The 18,594-nt window shown below is 50.4% G+C and overlaps 4 protein-coding genes and 1 pseudogene across 4 annotated transcripts; 3 read left to right on the forward strand and 2 right to left on the reverse strand.

The window, feature by feature from the left end:
• The first annotated feature begins 1,939 nt into the window (after positions 1-1,939).
• Positions 1,940-2,531, forward strand: LOC114489389 (histone H2A type 1). Its single transcript, XM_028503336.2, has one exon. The coding sequence runs from the start codon at positions 2,086-2,088 to the stop codon at positions 2,476-2,478; it is 393 nt and encodes a 130-aa protein (XP_028359137.1). The 5' UTR covers positions 1,940-2,085; the 3' UTR covers positions 2,479-2,531.
• Positions 2,532-3,257: 726 nt separating this feature from the next.
• On the forward strand, positions 3,258-18,563 carry LOC114489381 (histone H3.1-like). The gene is made up of 5 exons (XM_028503328.2): positions 3,258-3,619; positions 5,258-5,585; positions 7,366-7,370; positions 8,027-8,038; positions 18,553-18,563. Exons 1-2 carry the CDS (start codon positions 3,291-3,293, stop codon positions 5,583-5,585), a joined length of 657 nt encoding a protein of 218 aa, XP_028359129.1. The 5' UTR covers positions 3,258-3,290; the 3' UTR covers positions 7,366-7,370; positions 8,027-8,038; positions 18,553-18,563.
• LOC118498206 lies at positions 5,594-7,359 on the reverse strand (annotated as a pseudogene).
• LOC114489505 (histone H4) lies at positions 8,298-8,688 on the reverse strand. Its single transcript, XM_028503471.2, has one exon. The coding sequence runs from the start codon at positions 8,669-8,671 to the stop codon at positions 8,360-8,362; it is 312 nt and encodes a 103-aa protein (XP_028359272.2). The 5' UTR covers positions 8,672-8,688; the 3' UTR covers positions 8,298-8,359.
• H1-1 (H1.1 linker histone, cluster member) lies at positions 12,295-13,693 on the forward strand. The gene has a single exon (XM_028503416.2). The coding sequence runs from the start codon at positions 12,356-12,358 to the stop codon at positions 13,010-13,012; it is 657 nt and encodes a 218-aa protein (XP_028359217.1). The 5' UTR covers positions 12,295-12,355; the 3' UTR covers positions 13,013-13,693.
• Positions 18,564-18,594: the final 31 nt, after the last annotated feature.

Below are 18,594 nucleotides of genomic sequence, written 5' to 3' on the forward strand. Positions count from 1 at the left end.
TTATTCCTTGTTATAAAAACGTTGGTCTGAAAAGAAAATGTAAGACAGTTCTGTTAGGGTGCGAACCTGGTGTCTACTCCAATTGCCGGCTGTCTGAATAAAGCGCCCATAAAGATTTAATCCGTGTCTTTGCTTATTGGGTTTGGCACATGACAGGCAACATGAGCTCCCGTGTCTTTTCCAGGTTCACATTGACTGCCAGCTTGTGAACCGAGAGGTCGCCAGTTTGATTCCCAGTCAGAGCACGTTCCTGGGGTGCCCGCCAGGTCCCTAGCTGGGGGCGTGCCAGGGGCAACAGATGCATGTATCTCTACCACATCAGTGTTTCTCTCCCTCTCTTCCTCCCTCCACCCCCCCTAAAAATAAATAAAGTAATACCCACTACAAGTCATTTTAATAAGAAAATTTTAAATCCATCAGCTAGGATATTTTGGACACCAATTTTCCAGAAATTTTCCTGTGGAAGTCTATACATAACAGCTGTGCAACGGTTACATAAGTGAGGTCACGCTTTTTGTTTTCCTGTAGGATTCATAAAGGTCCCAGTCATGATTCTCCGGACTGCATCTCATTGCAGGGAAGTAGGGAACTGCCCATTTCTACTTAACCTTCACATTTTAAAAGAAAAAAACTTTCTTGGTATATTCAGGCCACCGTAACCAAAATATTATAGACTAGGTGGTTCAAACAGAGGACATTTACTTCAGTGTTTTCCGCCATATAACCATAGAGGTGCAACAGGGTTTAGAGCATGAAGGAGTATTCTGAAACAACCAGCATCCTGTGTGCTGTGCCCACGGGGGAAACGAAGAGGGTGGGATGGAGGAGGAAAATGATAGCAGAGGCCTTTCCAGCCAGGACTTCAGAGTCCGTGGTCTGTTACTCAGCGTTACCTTTGCCACAGTAAATAACCACTCTGGGTCTCTCAGTTTCAGTCTCTACGATGACACTGCTCAGGAGGCATGCCTCCAAGGTGATCCCTGAAAGCCTTGGACGGAAACTACCCAGGAAATGGAGAAATGGAGATGGGCTTGCTGTCTTAGGTCAGGCACAGGGCCGTCCAGTTCCGCCTGACGGTTTTCACTGTTCAACTAGTGTAAGTGATAGGGGACTCAAGACTTAGAAAATTTTAGCTTAAGGTAAAAAGTTATAAGTCTACCAAGTAATGTGTATGTTAAAGCTTTTGTTTCAGAAACTACAGATCAGGCCCACCCTAGCTGCTGGGAAAACAGCCAGCTCCCTGGGGCACTGATAGGTTACCACCTGGGGACATTCGGACCTTTTGTGTTCCAGGGAGAGCAGACCACCACCCTCCCCTGGAACTACCAAGTGTCCAGAACAGGAATGCTGTGGGTTCACTCACCTACCCCTCCCTAAATTTCAAAGCCCTCGCCACTCCTTGTCTGTCCACTAACCTCCACCTTATAAAAGGTCTGCCCTGGAAAGAGAAGGGAAGATGGTTGTTGGGGTATGAACCCGTCTTCTCAGATCGCCGGACATCTGAATAAATCGCCCATAAAGATTCAATCGCTGTCATTGCTTATTGGGTTTGGTAGTGACAGGCAGCCCAAACGGCGGTGTCTTTTCCAGTTACATGAGAAGAGTTGAGCGACCGAAAGGAATGTTGTTCCTGTCTCCCAACTTTCTGACCTCTAAGAAGCTAAAGGAATGCCTGGCGGAGAAGCGCCTCTTAAGTGCAGTCTATTTAGAAATTCTCCTGAATGCATTTCTTTCAGGAGTCACACTCCCAGAAAAGGACCAGCAACCAAATATCAGGACAATGAGGGCAATCATTAATGCTGATTTGCATGTGAGAACAGAAATTAGAAAAACCCAAATCGATTCGATTATGAATATGAAAGTAAAGGTTCATCAGACCCAATTAGATTGGAACAAGAAAAAAAAAACAACCCCACCCTCCTTGCCGCATATGTAAATTAGGAAGGCAGACACTAAGTTCCTATTGGTCATTAAAAAAATTGCCTGAGCCTACCTCAAGTTAGTATAAATACTGGCCTGGCTTCCCACTTGCTTCCATCCAATCTACTTTTCTCCGCAAGGTCTTTGCTTCTCTTTTAAGAAGTCATGTCTGGACGCGGAAAGCAGGGCGGCAAGGCGCGCGCCAAGGCCAAGACGCGCTCGTCGCGGGCCGGGCTGCAGTTCCCCGTGGGCCGCGTGCACCGCCTGCTGCGCAAGGGCAACTACGCCGAGCGGGTCGGCGCCGGCGCGCCCGTGTACCTGGCGGCCGTGCTGGAGTACCTGACGGCCGAGATCCTGGAGCTGGCGGGCAACGCGGCGCGCGACAACAAGAAGACGCGCATCATCCCGCGCCACCTGCAGCTGGCCATCCGCAACGACGAGGAGCTCAACAAGCTGCTGGGCAAGGTGACCATCGCGCAGGGCGGCGTGCTGCCCAACATCCAGGCCGTGCTGCTGCCCAAGAAGACCGAGAGCCACCACAAGGCCAAGGGCAAGTAAAAGCCTGCAGCAGCTCCAACCAGTTGAAACCAAAGGCTCTTTTCAGAGCCACCCACGTTTTCGCTAAAAGGGCTTGTGTCTTCGTGCCTGCTTAGCAGGCGCCCGTCAAAGTGACCCGCGCCGCAACTCCCGAGCCCGCCAGTAGGGGTCAGCGTGCGAACACGGGTGGGGACGCGAGCTCGGCGTCGCTGAGAGCAGACCCCGCCCCAGGGGAGAGAACGCTTACGGGGACCCTCCGCGCGGGGTGGCGGAGCGGGTCCCAGCGTGAGGGACACCCCTGGCTGAGACGCACTCCTGACCAGGCATTGTCCGACCTACACGCAGGTCGGGGTGGGTCCTGCAGGGCGAGGGACCACCCTCCCTCCCGCTGTCTCGGTCGTCACTGGGCCAATCCCCTCCAGCGCGCGCCTTTTCAAAACAACCAGAGGGAGGTCCGTCTCAGGGTCCCGGGTCTAAAAGGTTTACTGAGCAAACTGTGTGTATCATGGTAACGCTGACACGCAGTTCTGCGGGCAAACGCCAAAGAGCGTTGGAGAGAAAGGGCGTAAAGACGGTGGCGGCGCGAAAAGGTGGAAAGGGGCCGCTGTTAAGGCGGGGGCGGGGGCGGGGGCGGGGCGGGAGAAGCTCGTTTCCGGTGTCGACGCCCCGGCGGTTCCCGCGTAAGAGAAAATGGCGGCCGCTTCCAATAACTTCGCTGCGAACCTTGATGGGCAGCTGCCTGGTCCAATCAGAGGTGGACTCGCCTTATATATAGCGGGCGAAGGTTTGTCGCTCGTGCTGTTTCTGCAGCTGAGAGCGCCCGAGGTTTAGGTATGGCCCGGACGAAGCAGACGGCGCGCAAGTCCACGGGCGGGAAGGCCCCGCGCAAGCAGCTGGCCACCAAGGCGGCCCGCAAGAGCGCGCCGGCCACCGGCGGCGTCAAGAAGCCGCACCGCTACCGGCCCGGCACCGTGGCCCTGCGCGAGATCCGCCGCTACCAGAAGTCCACCGAGCTGCTGATCCGCAAGCTGCCCTTCCAGCGCCTGGTGCGCGAGATCGCGCAGGACTTCAAGACCGACCTGCGCTTCCAGAGCTCGGCCGTCATGGCGCTGCAGGAGGCGTGCGAGGCCTACCTGGTGGGCCTGTTCGAGGACACCAATCTGTGCGCCATTCACGCCAAGCGCGTCACCATCATGCCCAAGGACATCCAGCTCGCGCGCCGCATCCGTGGGGAGCGTGCCTGAGACTTCTCTATTTTGTTGTTAACCTTGAAACCAAAGGCTCTTTTCAGAGCCACCTACACTTGCAGTTTGAAGAGCTGTTAGCAAAAGTTGCTATCTGCCAGGAAAAGTGGGTGGGGGAATGCAGTTAGTGAGACGGCTGCATTAGAGTGGTCCCGTGGTATCAACTCCCAAAGGCAAACTGAAGATCTAGAGTCTTAAGTAGGGTATGTTTCGTAAAAGAACGTGGCATAGCAGGTTTGCAAGTAGCTTCGGCAGCTGCGTGCAATTTTCCTTAGGACTTTCCACCTACCTACGCGCTCCCTTTTTCTTTCAGGTACCATGTTCCTCGTTCTACAGCCAGACCTTATTCTGTCAAGTAGTCTCCAGTAGAATGAGCGGCTACACAAAATATGTCTCACGTGATAACTATCTTAAGGATACAGAGCTTGTTTTAGCAATCTTGTCATGCAGAATGTCTGCACTCTCTTTGGAAACATGACATTTTCATTATAGCAGAACACTGGTCTTGTATTCGTGAAACAATCCTGAATGAAATCCTCAGTCAGCAGCTTCCCACTTTCCTCCAAATGCAAGTTCTGTAACACCTCAGAATACATGAGTTTTGTATGTAATGTTGCACACAAAAATGGGGGAGCCTAACATCGTGCAGTTGGTAACCCTGAGTCTCTTTAGTGAAGAGCTGTGCACTTTAGTAAAATCACTGCCCAGACAGGAAACAGCACCTGCCGGTCCCAGCAGTTTATTCAACAAAAATTGTTGACTTGCTGGAATAAATATTCAGCTACAGGACCCACCCAGAATTCAGATTCAAAAAGACCTAACAGGTAAGAAAGGATACATAAGGCGAGTCCACGTTGGTCCCACAGTGCACAAGAACAGGGCATTAGCCTCTCTGGTGGTATACATTCTTTTCCTTTGCAATCCATTATTTTAAATGTACACGGTCAATTTATTCAAAACACACTGTGCTTGCTAGTGTTATATTGGAAAGCTATGAAATCCTTCCATGTCTTTTAGTACCCTTATATATACTTGTTTTTAAAGCAGAAGTCCGGGTGAAAGGAATTTCCTGTGAAAGCCAGACATTTAGCTTACAATAAAAATTATTACCTAGTATTTATTCTTTTACTGGATAAGGCCACTCAACTCAGTTTAAAAACAAACCCAGTAACAGCTTGAGAGCAGCAGCTCACTGCTTCCAACCCCAGAGCTTAGTTGGGTTGCTTGGCAACTTTTTTTCTCCCATTTGTTTCTTGGGGTTTGGGGTTGTTGCAATTTCAGTATGGAAATGACCCAAGAATATCCAGGGGGTGAATAAATCTTAAAATACACACACACACAAACGAGGTGATGTCTTCTGTGTACACCTGTGTCCTGTTTTGAATTTCTCATTTTCTAAATACCAGAAGAATCTCCCTACCCCGTTTGCTGAGGCTTTACACGCAGGGGCGGTGACTAAGGGCCGTTCTCCACCCCTTCCGGTCTTTTTCAAACCAGGTCCGCCCAGTTATTACTTAAGAGGCTGCAGCAACCAGTGCTGAGGACTAACGTCTCAGTGTGCAGTTGTTCACCATGTCTGGACGCGGCAAAGGCGGCAAAGGCCTCGGGAAGGGGGGCGCCAAGCGCCACCGCAAGGTGCTGCGCGACAACATCCAGGGCATCACCAAGCCCGCCATCCGGCGCCTGGCCCGCCGCGGCGGCGTCAAGCGCATCTCCGGCCTCATCTACGAGGAGACCCGCGGGGTGCTCAAGGTCTTCCTGGAGAACGTGATCCGGGACGCCGTCACCTACACGGAGCACGCCAAGCGCAAGACGGTCACGGCCATGGACGTGGTCTACGCGCTCAAGCGCCAGGGCCGCACCCTCTACGGCTTCGGCGGCTGAGTCTCACTTCCACTAATCATCTACAGCAAAAGTTAAGGCCCTTTTCAGGGCCACCCACTTCCTCTCGGGAAGAGCTGTTAACAAGTTAGCCAAGACTTTTTCGTGTGTGCAGGTCAATTCTGTAGTTAAATACGAACAATGGATTAAGGGAAGGAAAGGCAGTATTAACTCTGATGCCTGTATGGCCACGTAACTCCCCCAAGTCAAACGTGGGTTTTTCCCCTTCTGACCCGATTGACTGCATTCAGATAGGGGAGGAATACTTACATTCAAGAAGTGGGAGGAAAAAGTATTATAAGGAACTTTCTTAAAAATGTAGATTAACAGTTGTCTGCTTTATCAGGCTGAGGAGATCCATATTGTGTGTTTCCATGGACCGTGATAAAAAGGTAAAACGGGTTTAGGATTCACAGCAGGCATTGAGAGCCCATGGCCTCGGGAGGAATCCCCTTCCCACAGAGCGAGGCCCCCAGGTCTCTGGAAGTTAGAGACCCAATTTTTAACACTGAATCCTTAGTCTAGGCCAGCGATTTTCAACTTTTTCCATCTCATGACGCATATAAATTACCAATATTTTTCGGAGTAGCAAAAATATATATGTTTTTGCCAGTCTGACCAAAAAGAAAAGGTATAATTTTGATACATTTACACTGGATAGCTATTGTGCTGGCTTTTTTTTTTTTTTAACAATCTAAGGGAAAAAAGGTCAGTGCCCCTGACTACTCATGTATCATGTATATTTTTTTCCCATGGCCATGGGCTTTATTCGGTGACTGTTGGGGGTTAGTGTGAGCTAGGACTGGCGGGTACATGACGGGAGGGGCTTCTCAACCTGCTTTTCAACGTAGTGCATGTTGCTTGGAGGTCAGGACATGCGAACAGGTGCAGCAGTGAGGGAAGGAGAGGTCACTGAACAGACGCTTTCTGAGGGAAGGAAGCCGGGACCTGGCTGCGCGGACGGCACCCTTCACAGACTGAGAGGTTGTGGAAATGGTGGAGCCTTCGCCTCCAGGCCTTGCCTAGGAGAGTCGCTCACTCAGCCTGCCCTTCAGTCCTAGCCAGAGTCAGGGGACCAACGAAGCCAGGGTGCAGCCAGGAGAATCATCGTGCCCTTCACCCAGCTGCTGAGACTCTACCACTCCCTGGCTCCTCACACGAGGTTGCAACTCTTGGCTCGATCCTTGGGTATCTCGCCTTTGTTCTCATTCCTCAGATCTGGCCATCCTGACAGTTGATCAGACCCCTGCGATCCCCTGCCTATGGCCACTGCCAAGGGAGGCCACTGTGGCCACGTGGAAGGCATCCTTGACACTGCCCTCAGAGGACCTGGAGGATCACTCCACGTGGGCCAGGTCCCATCTCCCTGGCGAGCACAGTGCCCTGCTCATGTGTAACAGGCATAAGCCACTGTGCGGGCAGCTCTCTGTGTGGCCAGGTCTGTCCGCATGTTCCAGTTGCAGCCAACCAGCACAACCTGGGCCTTGGGGCAAAACTTGTGAGTCTCCCCTTGCCATTCCATGAGGACACTATCCAGTGTTTCTGGTCTGCTCAAGGTGAAGCAGATAAGCACGGCATCTGAATCAGGCTAGCCCAGGGGCCGGAGTTGTCACTCTAAGAACCTGAACTGTCCCACACGTTGAACTCAGTGCTGCACTTATCTACCGCAAGAAACGCTAGAGGTATAGTTCTCTGGTCCCTGGCGAACACCTGCAGCAGCACCGTCTTGCCACACTCCTCATGCCCCACAACCATCTTGCAGCAGCAGCGCTGCCCCTCCAAGGTCCCGTCCAGGTGTTGGCCCCGCGCACAGCTGCCTTCCTCGGCCTCGCTGCTGCCGCCTCGGCCTCGCTGCTGCCGCCGCTGCTGCAGACGCTGCGGCTGCTAACACCGGCATCTCGCGGGCCTGCGCAGAGCACACATCCGGGGCCGAGGGAGGCCCTAGCCCCTTAAAAATTCTTGACACAGGTTGAAAATTGCTGGCTCAAGTCCATGTCACCTAGAAACCTGCTTAGTCTCAGGTTTAAGGGGGGGGGCCTGGCCTGAGAATGGACATAAGCAAGGCCCAGATTTGTTACATTTAAACCCAAGCTAGTCCGGATAGGGGAGGGGAAGCCATGACACTCAGCCTGGGGGAAGGGGGTCAGGTGAACCCAAAGTGTGTCGTTCCTTTGTGACGTCTCCCAAGAGAATTAGTACTCACAGTTTTACTGGAAATGTAGAATTTTGATCGATCTGGCTTCCTTGGAGCGGCTAGCTGCACCCTCGCACTCGTAATTCTCATATTTACTGAAACAACTGCATGAAGCAGGTCCGCGGCACTTTCAGGGTTCCGCGTCACTGGAACCTGCTCCCCTTCAACCACGGACTGTGGTTGATCTTTTCGCAGCGGACAAATAGCGGGACAGTCCCTAAAGGGAAATGGGATTATAGATACTCCCGAGTGTTGTCTCCCCGTTAAGAGTCCGGAACTGGTGAGGACCCCTCCCAGTTTGCTTCCTGCAGTCACCCCCAGAAGCACCCTCCCGAGGGGCCGAGGTCCCTACGCTCGTGGGCCCCTGCGCACAGACTGGCCGAGGCCTGCCGTGCAGGAGCCACCATCTGGCCTGCACCTACTGCTAACGATTAAGGTCCCGCTGACACCAAATAAAAGACAGCTTTTACAAAATCACCAGAACAAGAAAGGCACAGACAGCTCTTCCCAGGAGAGTGTGGGCGGCCCTGAAAAGGGCCTTTGGTGGAGACTAGGTTACGGGAGTAACATTGACTTCAGTGACTTAGCCGCCGAAGCCGTAGAGGGTGCGGCCCTGGCGCTTGAGCGCGTAGACCACGTCCATGGCCGTGACCGTCTTGCGCTTGGCGTGCTCCGTGTAGGTGACGGCGTCCCGGATCACGTTCTCCAGGAACACCTTGAGCACCCCGCGGGTCTCCTCGTAGATGAGGCCGGAGATGCGCTTGACGCCGCCGCGGCGGGCCAGGCGCCGGATGGCGGGCTTGGTGATGCCCTGGATGTTGTCGCGCAGCACCTTGCGGTGGCGCTTGGCGCCGCCTTTGCCGAGCCCCTTCCCGCCTTTGCCGCGTCCAGACATTGCTTCGTAACTGGAGAACCAAAAGCAACTGACAAAGAACAACAGAGCTGGCTCTTATATAACGACCTCCCCCCGCCCTTAACCACCCCCTCTCTCAGCAGCTGTAGAGATTGGAAAGCGTTCAGGCGGGAGATGTGACGTCAACAGTCACCTCCCTTAATCCCGCCTCCAAGCTCCGGAACTCGCGAGTTGGGCGGGGCGGGGCGGAGTCGGGCGGGGCGGAGCCGGGCGGGGGGCGGGGCGGTGGAATCAGAGCCCAGCTTGAAGGAGCGTTGATTGGCTTTTCTTCCTTTAAGTAGACTGAGTAAACTGGATTCCAAAAAAATTTCAAGCAGGATAAACAAAAAGGCAAAAGGATTTCACGGCAAGTTTCCGTACTCGTAACACTGGCAAAAGGTAGAAATCAAAGTCGAGGAGTTTGGAGTAAATGAAAAAATTTGGTTTTAATGTTTTTACTTAGGAGACATTAACTTCTGTAATATCAATTTTCACGTTTCAAACTTTACTTGTCCTGTATTTACTGAACAGTCCTAAGTAGGTAACATTTACACGACTCATTACACCCTCAGGTGGGGTCTAGGTGTATTTTACTGCCTAGTACATGCCTGGTTATGTATGACTTGTGACTTTAAGTAGTTTTTACAGGTCTTTGTTAAAAAACGTGGGTGGCTCTGAAAAGAGCCTTTGGGAGAGATAGGCGTCCTTGAACTCAAGCCCTCTCCCCGCGAATACGGCGTGCAAGCTGGATGTCCTTGGGCATGATGGTGACGCGCTTGGCGTGGATGGCGCACAGGTTGGTGTCCTCGAACAGGCCCACCAGGTAGGCCTCGCACGCCTCCTGCAGCGCCATGACGGCCGAGCTCTGGAAGCGCAGGTCGGTCTTGAAGTCCTGCGCGATCTCGCGCACCAGGCGCTGGAAGGGCAGCTTGCGGATCAGCAGCTCCGTGGACTTCTGGTAGCGGCGGATCTCGCGCAGGGCCACGGTGCCGGGCCGGTAGCGGTGGGGCTTCTTTACGCCGCCGGTGGCTGGCGCACTCTTGCGGGCAGCCTTGGTGGCCAGCTGCTTGCGCGGGGCCTTCCCGCCCGTGGATTTGCGCGCCGTCTGCTTAGTCCGTGCCATAGCAGAAGTTATGAAGTAGGAACCAAACAGTAAAACAAATGTGCCGCTAAGCAGGCTTGCCTGTATTTATAGGACGTACGGTTTACTGATTGGTTGAGAAAAATGTTTAGCGATTACGTTTCACACTCTGATTGGTGTATATTTACGGTTCTTAACAACCCGTGGAGTTTCATTGACTACCACCGTCTTTCCTCGGCTCTTCAAATTTTAAATTTTTATTCTCTTCCTCACCCCATCTGATTTTTATATTCTGAAGCAATGTTTTGAACCTTATACTTTAATACAAGTGCAAACATTAGCCTCAATGGAACTACAGCTTTTCAATTTCGTATATTTTAATTCTTAAGGGTGGTTTATGGACGGAATATGCCCCCTCAACCATGGATTACAGTCTCCACACTACCTGATGCAGAACCCAAAATCTGACCAATTTCTATACCCTTTAAAATAAGTAGATTCCTTTCCCAAGGGCGTGTTCAACCTGCGGCCCACAGACCGCATCCCGCCCAAGATGGTTCTGGAAGAGGCCCAACACAGAATCATAAATTTACTTAAAACATATGAGACTTTTCTTGTGATCACATGTCGCAATGTATTTAACGTGTGGCCCCAAGACGCCAAAAGGTTGGATACCCCTGGCTGATTGAGGGGCTTCTTTGAAAACTACGGCACGTAATCTCAAGTAAATCACAGTAGCTTTCACAGAACTGGCTCCCGTAATGCACATTTTTGTTAAATGCTTATGGTCTGCATCCTACACTTGGAGTTTTCTGAAACTCATGTTTCCTAAATCCCAGAGTACATATTGCCAGGTGCAGAAATGTGATGATATCCTTCCCCAAGGCTAAATACACAGCTACTGGCCCCAAAATTGGATGCCAGGTCCTGGGGAGGACTACTTCACATTTCCAAGAAACCATAGTTATTTTAAAAAGTTTCCTAGCCTGAAGGATGTGAATGTGGCTGTTTTATACGAGGATGAAGTGGATCAGATTTTGCAATTTGATTGGTTGAGTCCATTATGCAGAGTAGCCATTAAGCAGATGTAGCGTCCCTTGTTTCTAGATTTGTAGTTTACAAGACGCAGATACTGTGATTTTTACAAGTCCCAATCTAGTGTTTTTGTTTAAAGCCGCCTTTGTTTAGATGACTTGCTGATTGCCTCAAAGTCTTATCTCCATCTTTCAAACAATATTCACATAGGAAACCATCCAGTTTTGGAGGAAGACTTAAACCTGTTATAGTTTTCCGTCCTTCAAACTAAGACCCGTGGTTCCAATTTTCCTCTTCCAAGTTCTGATTCAGCAATTCCGTGATGCATTTTAAAAACATAAAATCCCCGGAAAATGAAAGGTTAGGAAGAGTGGTAGAGAAGATGGAGAAGCGTTTGGGATCGTGACATTAGTGTCCTCCCTCTGGTAACAGACCGTGGTGTTGCCAGAGAAACCAGGACAACCAGCTAGCAGGCTAGCGGACTTGTTTGAGAACCACGGCCGAGCGCGGGAACAAGACGTCACTGCCCTGTTCTGTCGCCGCTGGGGGGCGGCTTACTTGTTAGTATTGGTAGTGAAATTAAGCACTTTGACGTCCACAAACAATGGAAGGAAATCTGCCCTAAACATCATCCCAGGGTGTGCGCCCTCCCTCTCAAAACACCCGGGGCCGTGCTAATGCCTCCGATACTCGGTTTTCGGCTCCGTCAATCTTTCGAATGGACATGCTGACAAGGAACATTGATTTACAAGGAACAGACGTTAGCGTCTGTCTGGTGTGTGTTGTGAGGATTAAGAGATGTAGGACATTCGTGAAGTGCATTGGGCTGCAGAAATAAGTCGGAATTGCAGAAACTTTGCACCTTGGGTTGTGTACACGTCCAGCTTGAGTGTTCATTGCTCTGGTGTTGCCTACGATTCTTTGTCCGGATACACACAGGTCGTGGCTCTGTTCGGCGCTGCGCGGAAAGGCAGTGGCATTTCTGAGAAGTGGGTCTACACCCCGGTCTTTCGCCTCACTCCCCAGCCATTCAAAACGGTCCCTTGCACTTTTCTGCAGATTAGAGAGAAATGTCCCTAACAACACTTCCTCTGGGTGAAGTTTCAGGCGAAACTCCTTGGGCTCAGGTGACTGTCTCATTTACAAATGGACCCCAACCCATGAACAGAGCCTGTGGGGGAAAAAAAAAGAAAAAAAAGAGGGCACCGCCAAATGGCCGCCAAGAAGAAGCACGCGGGGCCCTCCGTTTCCGAAAAGAGAAAGCAGCGCACCGCGATCTTGATGGACTGGCAGAGTCCGGCCTTCCCCCGTCTTGTATTTTTGCCTCTCGGGGGCGACAGGGTATTGTCCTGGAGCCTGGGCGCGCGACAGTAATGGGGAACCCGAGGCCAGGGGGCGCGGGCTTTTCCAGCCGCGGAGGAGCAGGGCGTGCCAGCGGCGACAGGGGGCGCGGCTTCGGCGCGCACCAATCACAGCGCGGCCCTGCCTTATAAATACCAGGCGACCGGCGCTGCGGCGTTTTCCTGCCTGTCAGGTTCCTGCAGTTGATATACTCCTGTTTGCTCTTCACCATGTCCGAGACCGCGCCACCCGCTCCTGCGCCGCCTACCTCCGCCGCCCCGGAGAAACCTGCGGCTGGCAAGAAGGCGAAGAAACCAGCAAAGGCCGCGGCGGCTGCCAAGAAGAAGCCCGCGGGGCCCTCCGTTTCCGAGCTGCTGGTCCAGGCTGTCTCCTCTTCCAAGGAGCGCAGCGGTGTGTCGCTCGCCGCGCTCAAGAAGGCGCTGGCAGCCGCGGGCTACGACGTGGACAAGAACAACAGCCGCATTAAACTGGGTCTGAAGAGCCTGGTGAGCAAGGGCACCCTGGTGCAGACCAAGGGCACCGGCGCTTCGGGCTCCTTCAAGCTCAACAAGAAGGCGTCTTCCGGCGAGGCCAAGCCCAGCGCTGGCAAGGGGGCGCCGAAACCCAAGGCAACAGGCGCTTCTAAGAAGCCCAAGAAGGCTACCAGCGCTGCTGTTAAGAAAGTCAAAACTCCAAAGAAGATCAAAAAGCCACCAGTGACCAAGAAAGCCTCCAAGAGCCCCAAGAAGCCTAAGGCTGTGAAGCCCAAGAAAGTAGCCAAAAGCCCTGCCAAAGCCAAGGCTGTGAAGCCCAAAGCGCCTAAGGCTAAGGTGACCAAGCCAAAGACCGGCACCAAGCCCAAGAAGGTAGCACCCAAGAAAAAGTAGGAGTTCCCGTTGGAACCTTGTTCCCAGAACCCAACGGCTCTTTTAAGAGCCACCAACATGTCTCTGCAAAAAGAGCTATGAAGTACACAGGCATCGGGCTCATTGCCGTTCCTCAGCCCCCTCGCAAATGCCCGGTCTTCTCTGCATCAGAAACACCGACAATCAAAATTCTCACTAGGAATCCCAAATTTGGTTTTGCAGCTCCCAGGTGACTTGAAGTCCCACACTCCAAACTAGATATTGGTGCGAACTACCTGCAGCCCAGGCTGGGAGTGCCCCCCTTGTCTGCAGGATTCCCTGAATCAGTCTTTAGTGAAATAGGAATGCTTTGGGGGAAACCAGTGGGACCTATGGCTTAACATCCGCCTCCAGACGAGCTGCCCCTTGCAGTAGCGGCGAGGCACTGGTGTGGATGGCGCACAGGCGGCTGTCTGGCGGTGGGCCTGCTGCAGCGCCCCTGTGCTGTGCACTGACCATTCCTGGTGTGCCTCTTGGCACGGAGCCGGACCCTGCGTGGATCTGCCGGCTGCCCTCTAGTTTCCAGCCAGAGTGAGGACAAAGGTTCCTGGCTGCAATGGAGCTTTAGGACCAAATATCAAAACCCTTACCCGGTTTTTCTGTTTATAGAAAAAGAACGTCCCTGATTGGATATTTGAAATTCCCACTCTCAGCCTCACTAGATCGTATACCGTCGCGTGCACCGTTTTCTACCCTGGTAGCGTGGGCTGCACCACATTAAATAGTTGGGTCACTTTCACAGAATTGTCCCTGTAAACTATAGAAATTTTAATTCTGGTACTCAGAATGTAAAAACATCTTCACACCCAAGGAAAAATACTATATGATAAGCCAGGTTTACTCACTTTTACTTAACACAGCTCAAGTAGTTGTAAGACTGTTTTCACAGACGTGCATACAAATCGTTTGATAGTCGATAACCATTTTTCAGGTCTTTTTTGGTTTTTTTCCCCATTGCTTTGCATGGCCCCCGCAAACCCTAACTTCTGCCACATGCATTTCCCATCCCCAGTCCCCCCTTATCCACACTGTATATTCATGCTCTCCTCTGAATTCACTCTTTTACAGACACCGGCCCATACGCATGCGCAATTGTTCTGTTTTTCATTTGGGGTTGTTATTTACAAAACCGTGATATCACTATACACTTTCCTATATTTTGCTTTTTTTCTTCACAGAACCCTGAGAAAATCTTCGGTCGAATCATCTTTTAGACAATGTCCTTCACATGGAGGAGCACAGTGTACTGACCCGCGGGTGAGCAATGCGCACTGAGGTTTCCATTTCCCGCTGCTGACCGTGGCACGCCAGCCGAAACGCTTTGACATCTCGGTTGGTTGGTGCGTGCAGACCTTGGAAAGAGCTCCCCCTCCCTCCAGCCATCAAGGTCTGGTCTCGTTCATTTCTGCCAGGGTAAGGGGTATAAAGTCATTTCACATGATCACTTCCTTTCTTAAGGTTTACTGGCCATTTGAATAGCACTTCTGGGAATTCCCACTGAGATCTCTGGCTCATTTATTCATTGAGCAGTCTGTCTTCCGCTTGTCTCATTGTGGATTTTTATATAGAAAAATTAACCTTATATTTGTCCCCTGTGTTGTAGATACTTTTCTAATTTGGGCGGTTTTTTCCGTATTTTCTTGGTCTCGGATGTCTTTTCCACATATATTACATCTGCTTTATGAGATATGTACAATTTTGAATATTAAATATTTTAATTACAAACAATGGTTACAAGATATTTAGTTTCTGCATGTTGCTTTAATGTCACTGATGCACAATTATGGAACGTTCGTGGGATCTGGAGTCCTCAGCCTGGTAGGATCACCCACCCAAAGTTAGGAGGGCGGGGACAAGACTGTGTCAAGAACTACATTAATCAGACTAAGGAAACCCCGCAGGGGCTGGCACAAGTATAACCAATCAGCTTCACCCACGACCCCTAACCTCTAACCCTCCATCTTTGCCCTTAAAGAGCCCTTGATTAGCCCAGATCTGACTGGCGTGGCTCAGTGGATTGAGCCCCAGCCTGCAAAGCAAAGGGTCGCCGGTTTGATTCCCAGTCAGGGCACCTGCTTGGGTTGCTGACTAGGTCCCCTACGCGTGAGAGGCAACCACACGTTGACATTTCTTTCTCCCTCTGTCCCTCCCTTCCCCTCTCTCTAAAAAAAAAAAAAAAAAAAAAAAAAATCAAATCGTCATGGAGCTTGGATTTTAAGGGTCGCTCCCCATTTTCCTGTGTGGGAAGTCATCCAGACATGCGACTTGACGCTCAAATGAATGGCAGTGCCTTTGCGTATGCGATTCCAATCAGGGCCTCGGCCACCTCCTAAAACAGAATTGCCTTGAATGTTCAGATAGAAGGAAGACATCGAGGGGTCCGCAGTCCTGCAGCTGTGACCCCCAGGGCCCCCTCACAGAAATGGCTCCCTGCCTTGGAGCGGGGCCGGGAGTGTGGAGGTCTCAGCGGTATCTCGGGGTTCTTCCCTGCACTCCTCGCGGCCTGAGAACCAGGGAAGCCGGCCGTTTCTTCCTCAAGGAGCCAGCCCAGTTCCTTCCTCATTAAACGACTGCTCGTCCGCATTGCCTTGTGCTCCACACCCCGAGACCGGAGCGCGCCTGGGGCTGAGGGCAGGTCGGCCTCCAAGCTGTGGAGTCCGGCCTTTCTTCCCCACCTGCCGCGAAACTCGCCCTTAGACACAAGGCTCCCGGCTTGCAGGAGCTCATGTTCTCAAGTACAGGCCAGGGCGGACCCCGGACAGATGCAGGACGTCGGGTTCCGTCCCATCCCAGGAACCCACCCACCTGTGCCCACGCCCGGAGAGCCTGAGCCACCGTAGACACAGAGAAGGTTTCGAAAGGTCAAAGTCCGAGTGAGACCTGTGGCTACAGGGAGCCTTCCTGGAGACGGTGGCTGACAAGTACCTCTAGACTACACGTTACACAGGGTGACACCACCGTGCCAGGGTGCAGGGCTTTGAGAGGGGCAAGTACGGAAAGCCAAGGGGAAGTACTCACCTAGCACGAGAGAGAGGGAATTCTGGAATGGGGATTTTCCCGTGTGGCGGAGATGAGCCCAGCAGAGGGCGCCCGCGGGCTGCCGGCGCGGACCGGAGCCTGGGAGCCGGCACAGCTGCAAGCCTCTAATAATCTTCCTCTCCATCCACTCAAAAAAGTGTTGATTCAGAGCAAAATGTTTACTTTTCTCCACTAAATTCTAATTTTTACAAATCTGTGAGTACATTTCCCATAGTCTTCCATAGTACATTTTCAATTTTGTATTTTGCATTTTTCACTTAACCAAACCTATGTGCTAGATTACTATGTTTATAATAATCATTTATTATGCTTCATAATTCTTTAAACTGGTACATACAACTAAATTTACGAAGACACTCATTTGTTTTGTTTGAAGAAATTCCAGAATACTTTGGCTGCCCTAACTTTACAATGAACATATTCTTGAAATTAGGTGTTGGCTCCTTTAGAATTGGTTTCTTAAATTATGTCTCAAGATTATGGGCATTTATAACGTTTACCTTGTATTACTGTAGTGGCTTTACCAGAATTTCCTAATTGATAATGCCACCAACTATCTATGGTTTAAATTAGTCCATTTTTTAAATTTTGAGTAGAAATAAAATGCTTCCCTCAATCTTTTTGGATTTTTATTTATTCTATAAAAGTATAAAAAACAAAATAGCTGAGACAAACACTCTTTTTTTCTAAAGCCTATTTCTACTTTAATAGAATATTTGGGTTGTCCAAAAAGTTTGTTTTTTTTTCCATAAGATGGCTCTAGTAGCACTTAGTTGTCTTTAACTTCATTTGAAACAATTTTGTTAAATTGTATTGTGACAGCTGTCACATCAACATTCATTTTTTAAAAACATTAAAATTAGTGAATTTTTGAGTAGCTATTCTAATACTAACGATGGAAGAAAATACGCAACACTTTTGGCATACTATGCTTTATAATTTCAAGAAAGGTTACAAACACAACTGAAACACAAGAAAAAGATTTGTGCAGTGTTTGGAGAAGGTGCTGTGACTGATCAGATGTGTCAAAAGTGGTTTGCAAAGTTTTGTGCTGCAGATTTCTCACTAGATGATGCATGCTCCCCAGTCAGGTAGACCAGCTGACACTGATAATGATCAAATCAAGACACTGAGAACTGTCAACATCCTGCCACGTGGGAGAAGCTGACACACTCAAAACACCGAAATCAATAAAGTTATTGGTGAAAATGAACGTGTCTTTTATTTTACAGAAAAATCCATACGGACTTTTTGGCCAACCCAACAGTCTTGAACCAGCAGATTTCTGTGTTGGCTAGATTTGTTAGGCTAAATATTAAAAAGTCCCCAAGCAAATTGCTTTTTCCTTTCATACTCTACTGTTACCCAAAGAAAATATAAGGGTCTCCTATGTGTGGTTTTTGCTCTTGCTATAAATATGAAACATTTAGATTTCAACCGACTTGAAGGTTTGCGAAATCTTGTTTGGGTGATTCGCAAAGGCCGGGCAGTCTGAAATGCTGACAGCTCACACACCGTCAGCTGAACTCGGAACGCTCGCCATGTTTCCCTGACTTCTGACACGGAAAAAGCCTTCCTAGCTGTGAAGACAGCACCTCGTTCCCATCTTTCCTCGGCAGGACATCACGATAAAAAGTCAGGTTCCGTGGTGGTGCAGTTGCCACCACTGGCTCCGGTTGCCTCTACAAACAGGGTGAAATCATGTAGTAAAAGGAACACTTGATGTGGTGGAGAAACAGAACCCAGCAAGACAGGAGATCTTTACAAGCCAATGTGGGGAATGGGGAGAGCACTGACTACACCCCGTGTGGATTCCCGGGGAGAGGACCTCAAAAAGCAATGCTGGAGAGGGTTCAGGTTCCTGAAGGCGGGGCCATTCGGGCAGAGGTCCGGCCGAAGCAGATCTCTGCCCACTCCACGCAGTTTCCAAAATGACTGCTTGTGTGTGTGAAAAGGGGGTGACCTCAGCCCCAAAGTCCCAGAGAAGGAGACACAAAGCTGACCAGAGAGGAACAGGAGGAGGATGTAAAGCTGTTTGCTTGTCTGGTCTCAGGATTTCCAGGGCCCCGGGGATCTGCTGGAAGTGTAGGTTCTGGAGCATCTTAACAAAGCGGTTGCTGGGGACCTTGGCCCAGTTCGCATGGGGTAACTCCCCCCCACCCCTCCGTGCTATGTTGTTCTCCGCCCTTCCCTTACCTGAGGTCTCCTCTGTCCAGTTGGCAATTGTACAATCACAGACCTTGGATTTGTACCTGTTAATTTCCTTAAAGACGAGGTCTTCTAACCCTTCACTCAGCAGATAAACACCACAATCAAATGCCTCATATCTGTTGCCCAGGTAGCTAACAGCAGCTGGGAAAAGCAGAACTATAAAATGTGAAACGCATAAAGGTTACATTAAGTGTAATTTAGAACACTGCTTATTGTGTTTGCCTAATAACTACACAGTACAACAATATTTATGTTTCTTTCTATATATACAGCACAAACTCGTAGGTGTATCTGGTAGTCTTTTCTTTGCTTAT

This window comes from Phyllostomus discolor, chromosome 14 (genome assembly GCF_004126475.2).
Source record: "Phyllostomus discolor isolate MPI-MPIP mPhyDis1 chromosome 14, mPhyDis1.pri.v3, whole genome shotgun sequence".
Classification (NCBI taxonomy): domain Eukaryota; kingdom Metazoa; phylum Chordata; class Mammalia; order Chiroptera; family Phyllostomidae; genus Phyllostomus; species Phyllostomus discolor.

Bases quoted from the DNA above. Each gene is read 5' to 3' on its own strand.
- LOC114489389 (XM_028503336.2), top strand. From the start codon at position 2,086: ATGTCTGGACGCGGAAAGCAGGGCGGCAAGGCGCGCGCCAAGGCCAAG.
- H1-1 (XM_028503416.2), top strand. From the start codon at position 12,356: ATGTCCGAGACCGCGCCACCCGCTCCTGCGCCGCCTACCTCCGCCGCC.
- LOC114489381 (XM_028503328.2), top strand. From the start codon at position 3,291: ATGGCCCGGACGAAGCAGACGGCGCGCAAGTCCACGGGCGGGAAGGCC. The intron at 3,620-5,257 runs GTGCGCCATTCA...CTAACGTCTCAG, and splicing joins CTGTTCGAGGACACCAATCT to TGTGCAGTTGTTCACCATGT.
- LOC114489505 (XM_028503471.2), bottom strand. From the start codon at position 8,671: ATGTCTGGACGCGGCAAAGGCGGGAAGGGGCTCGGCAAAGGCGGCGCC.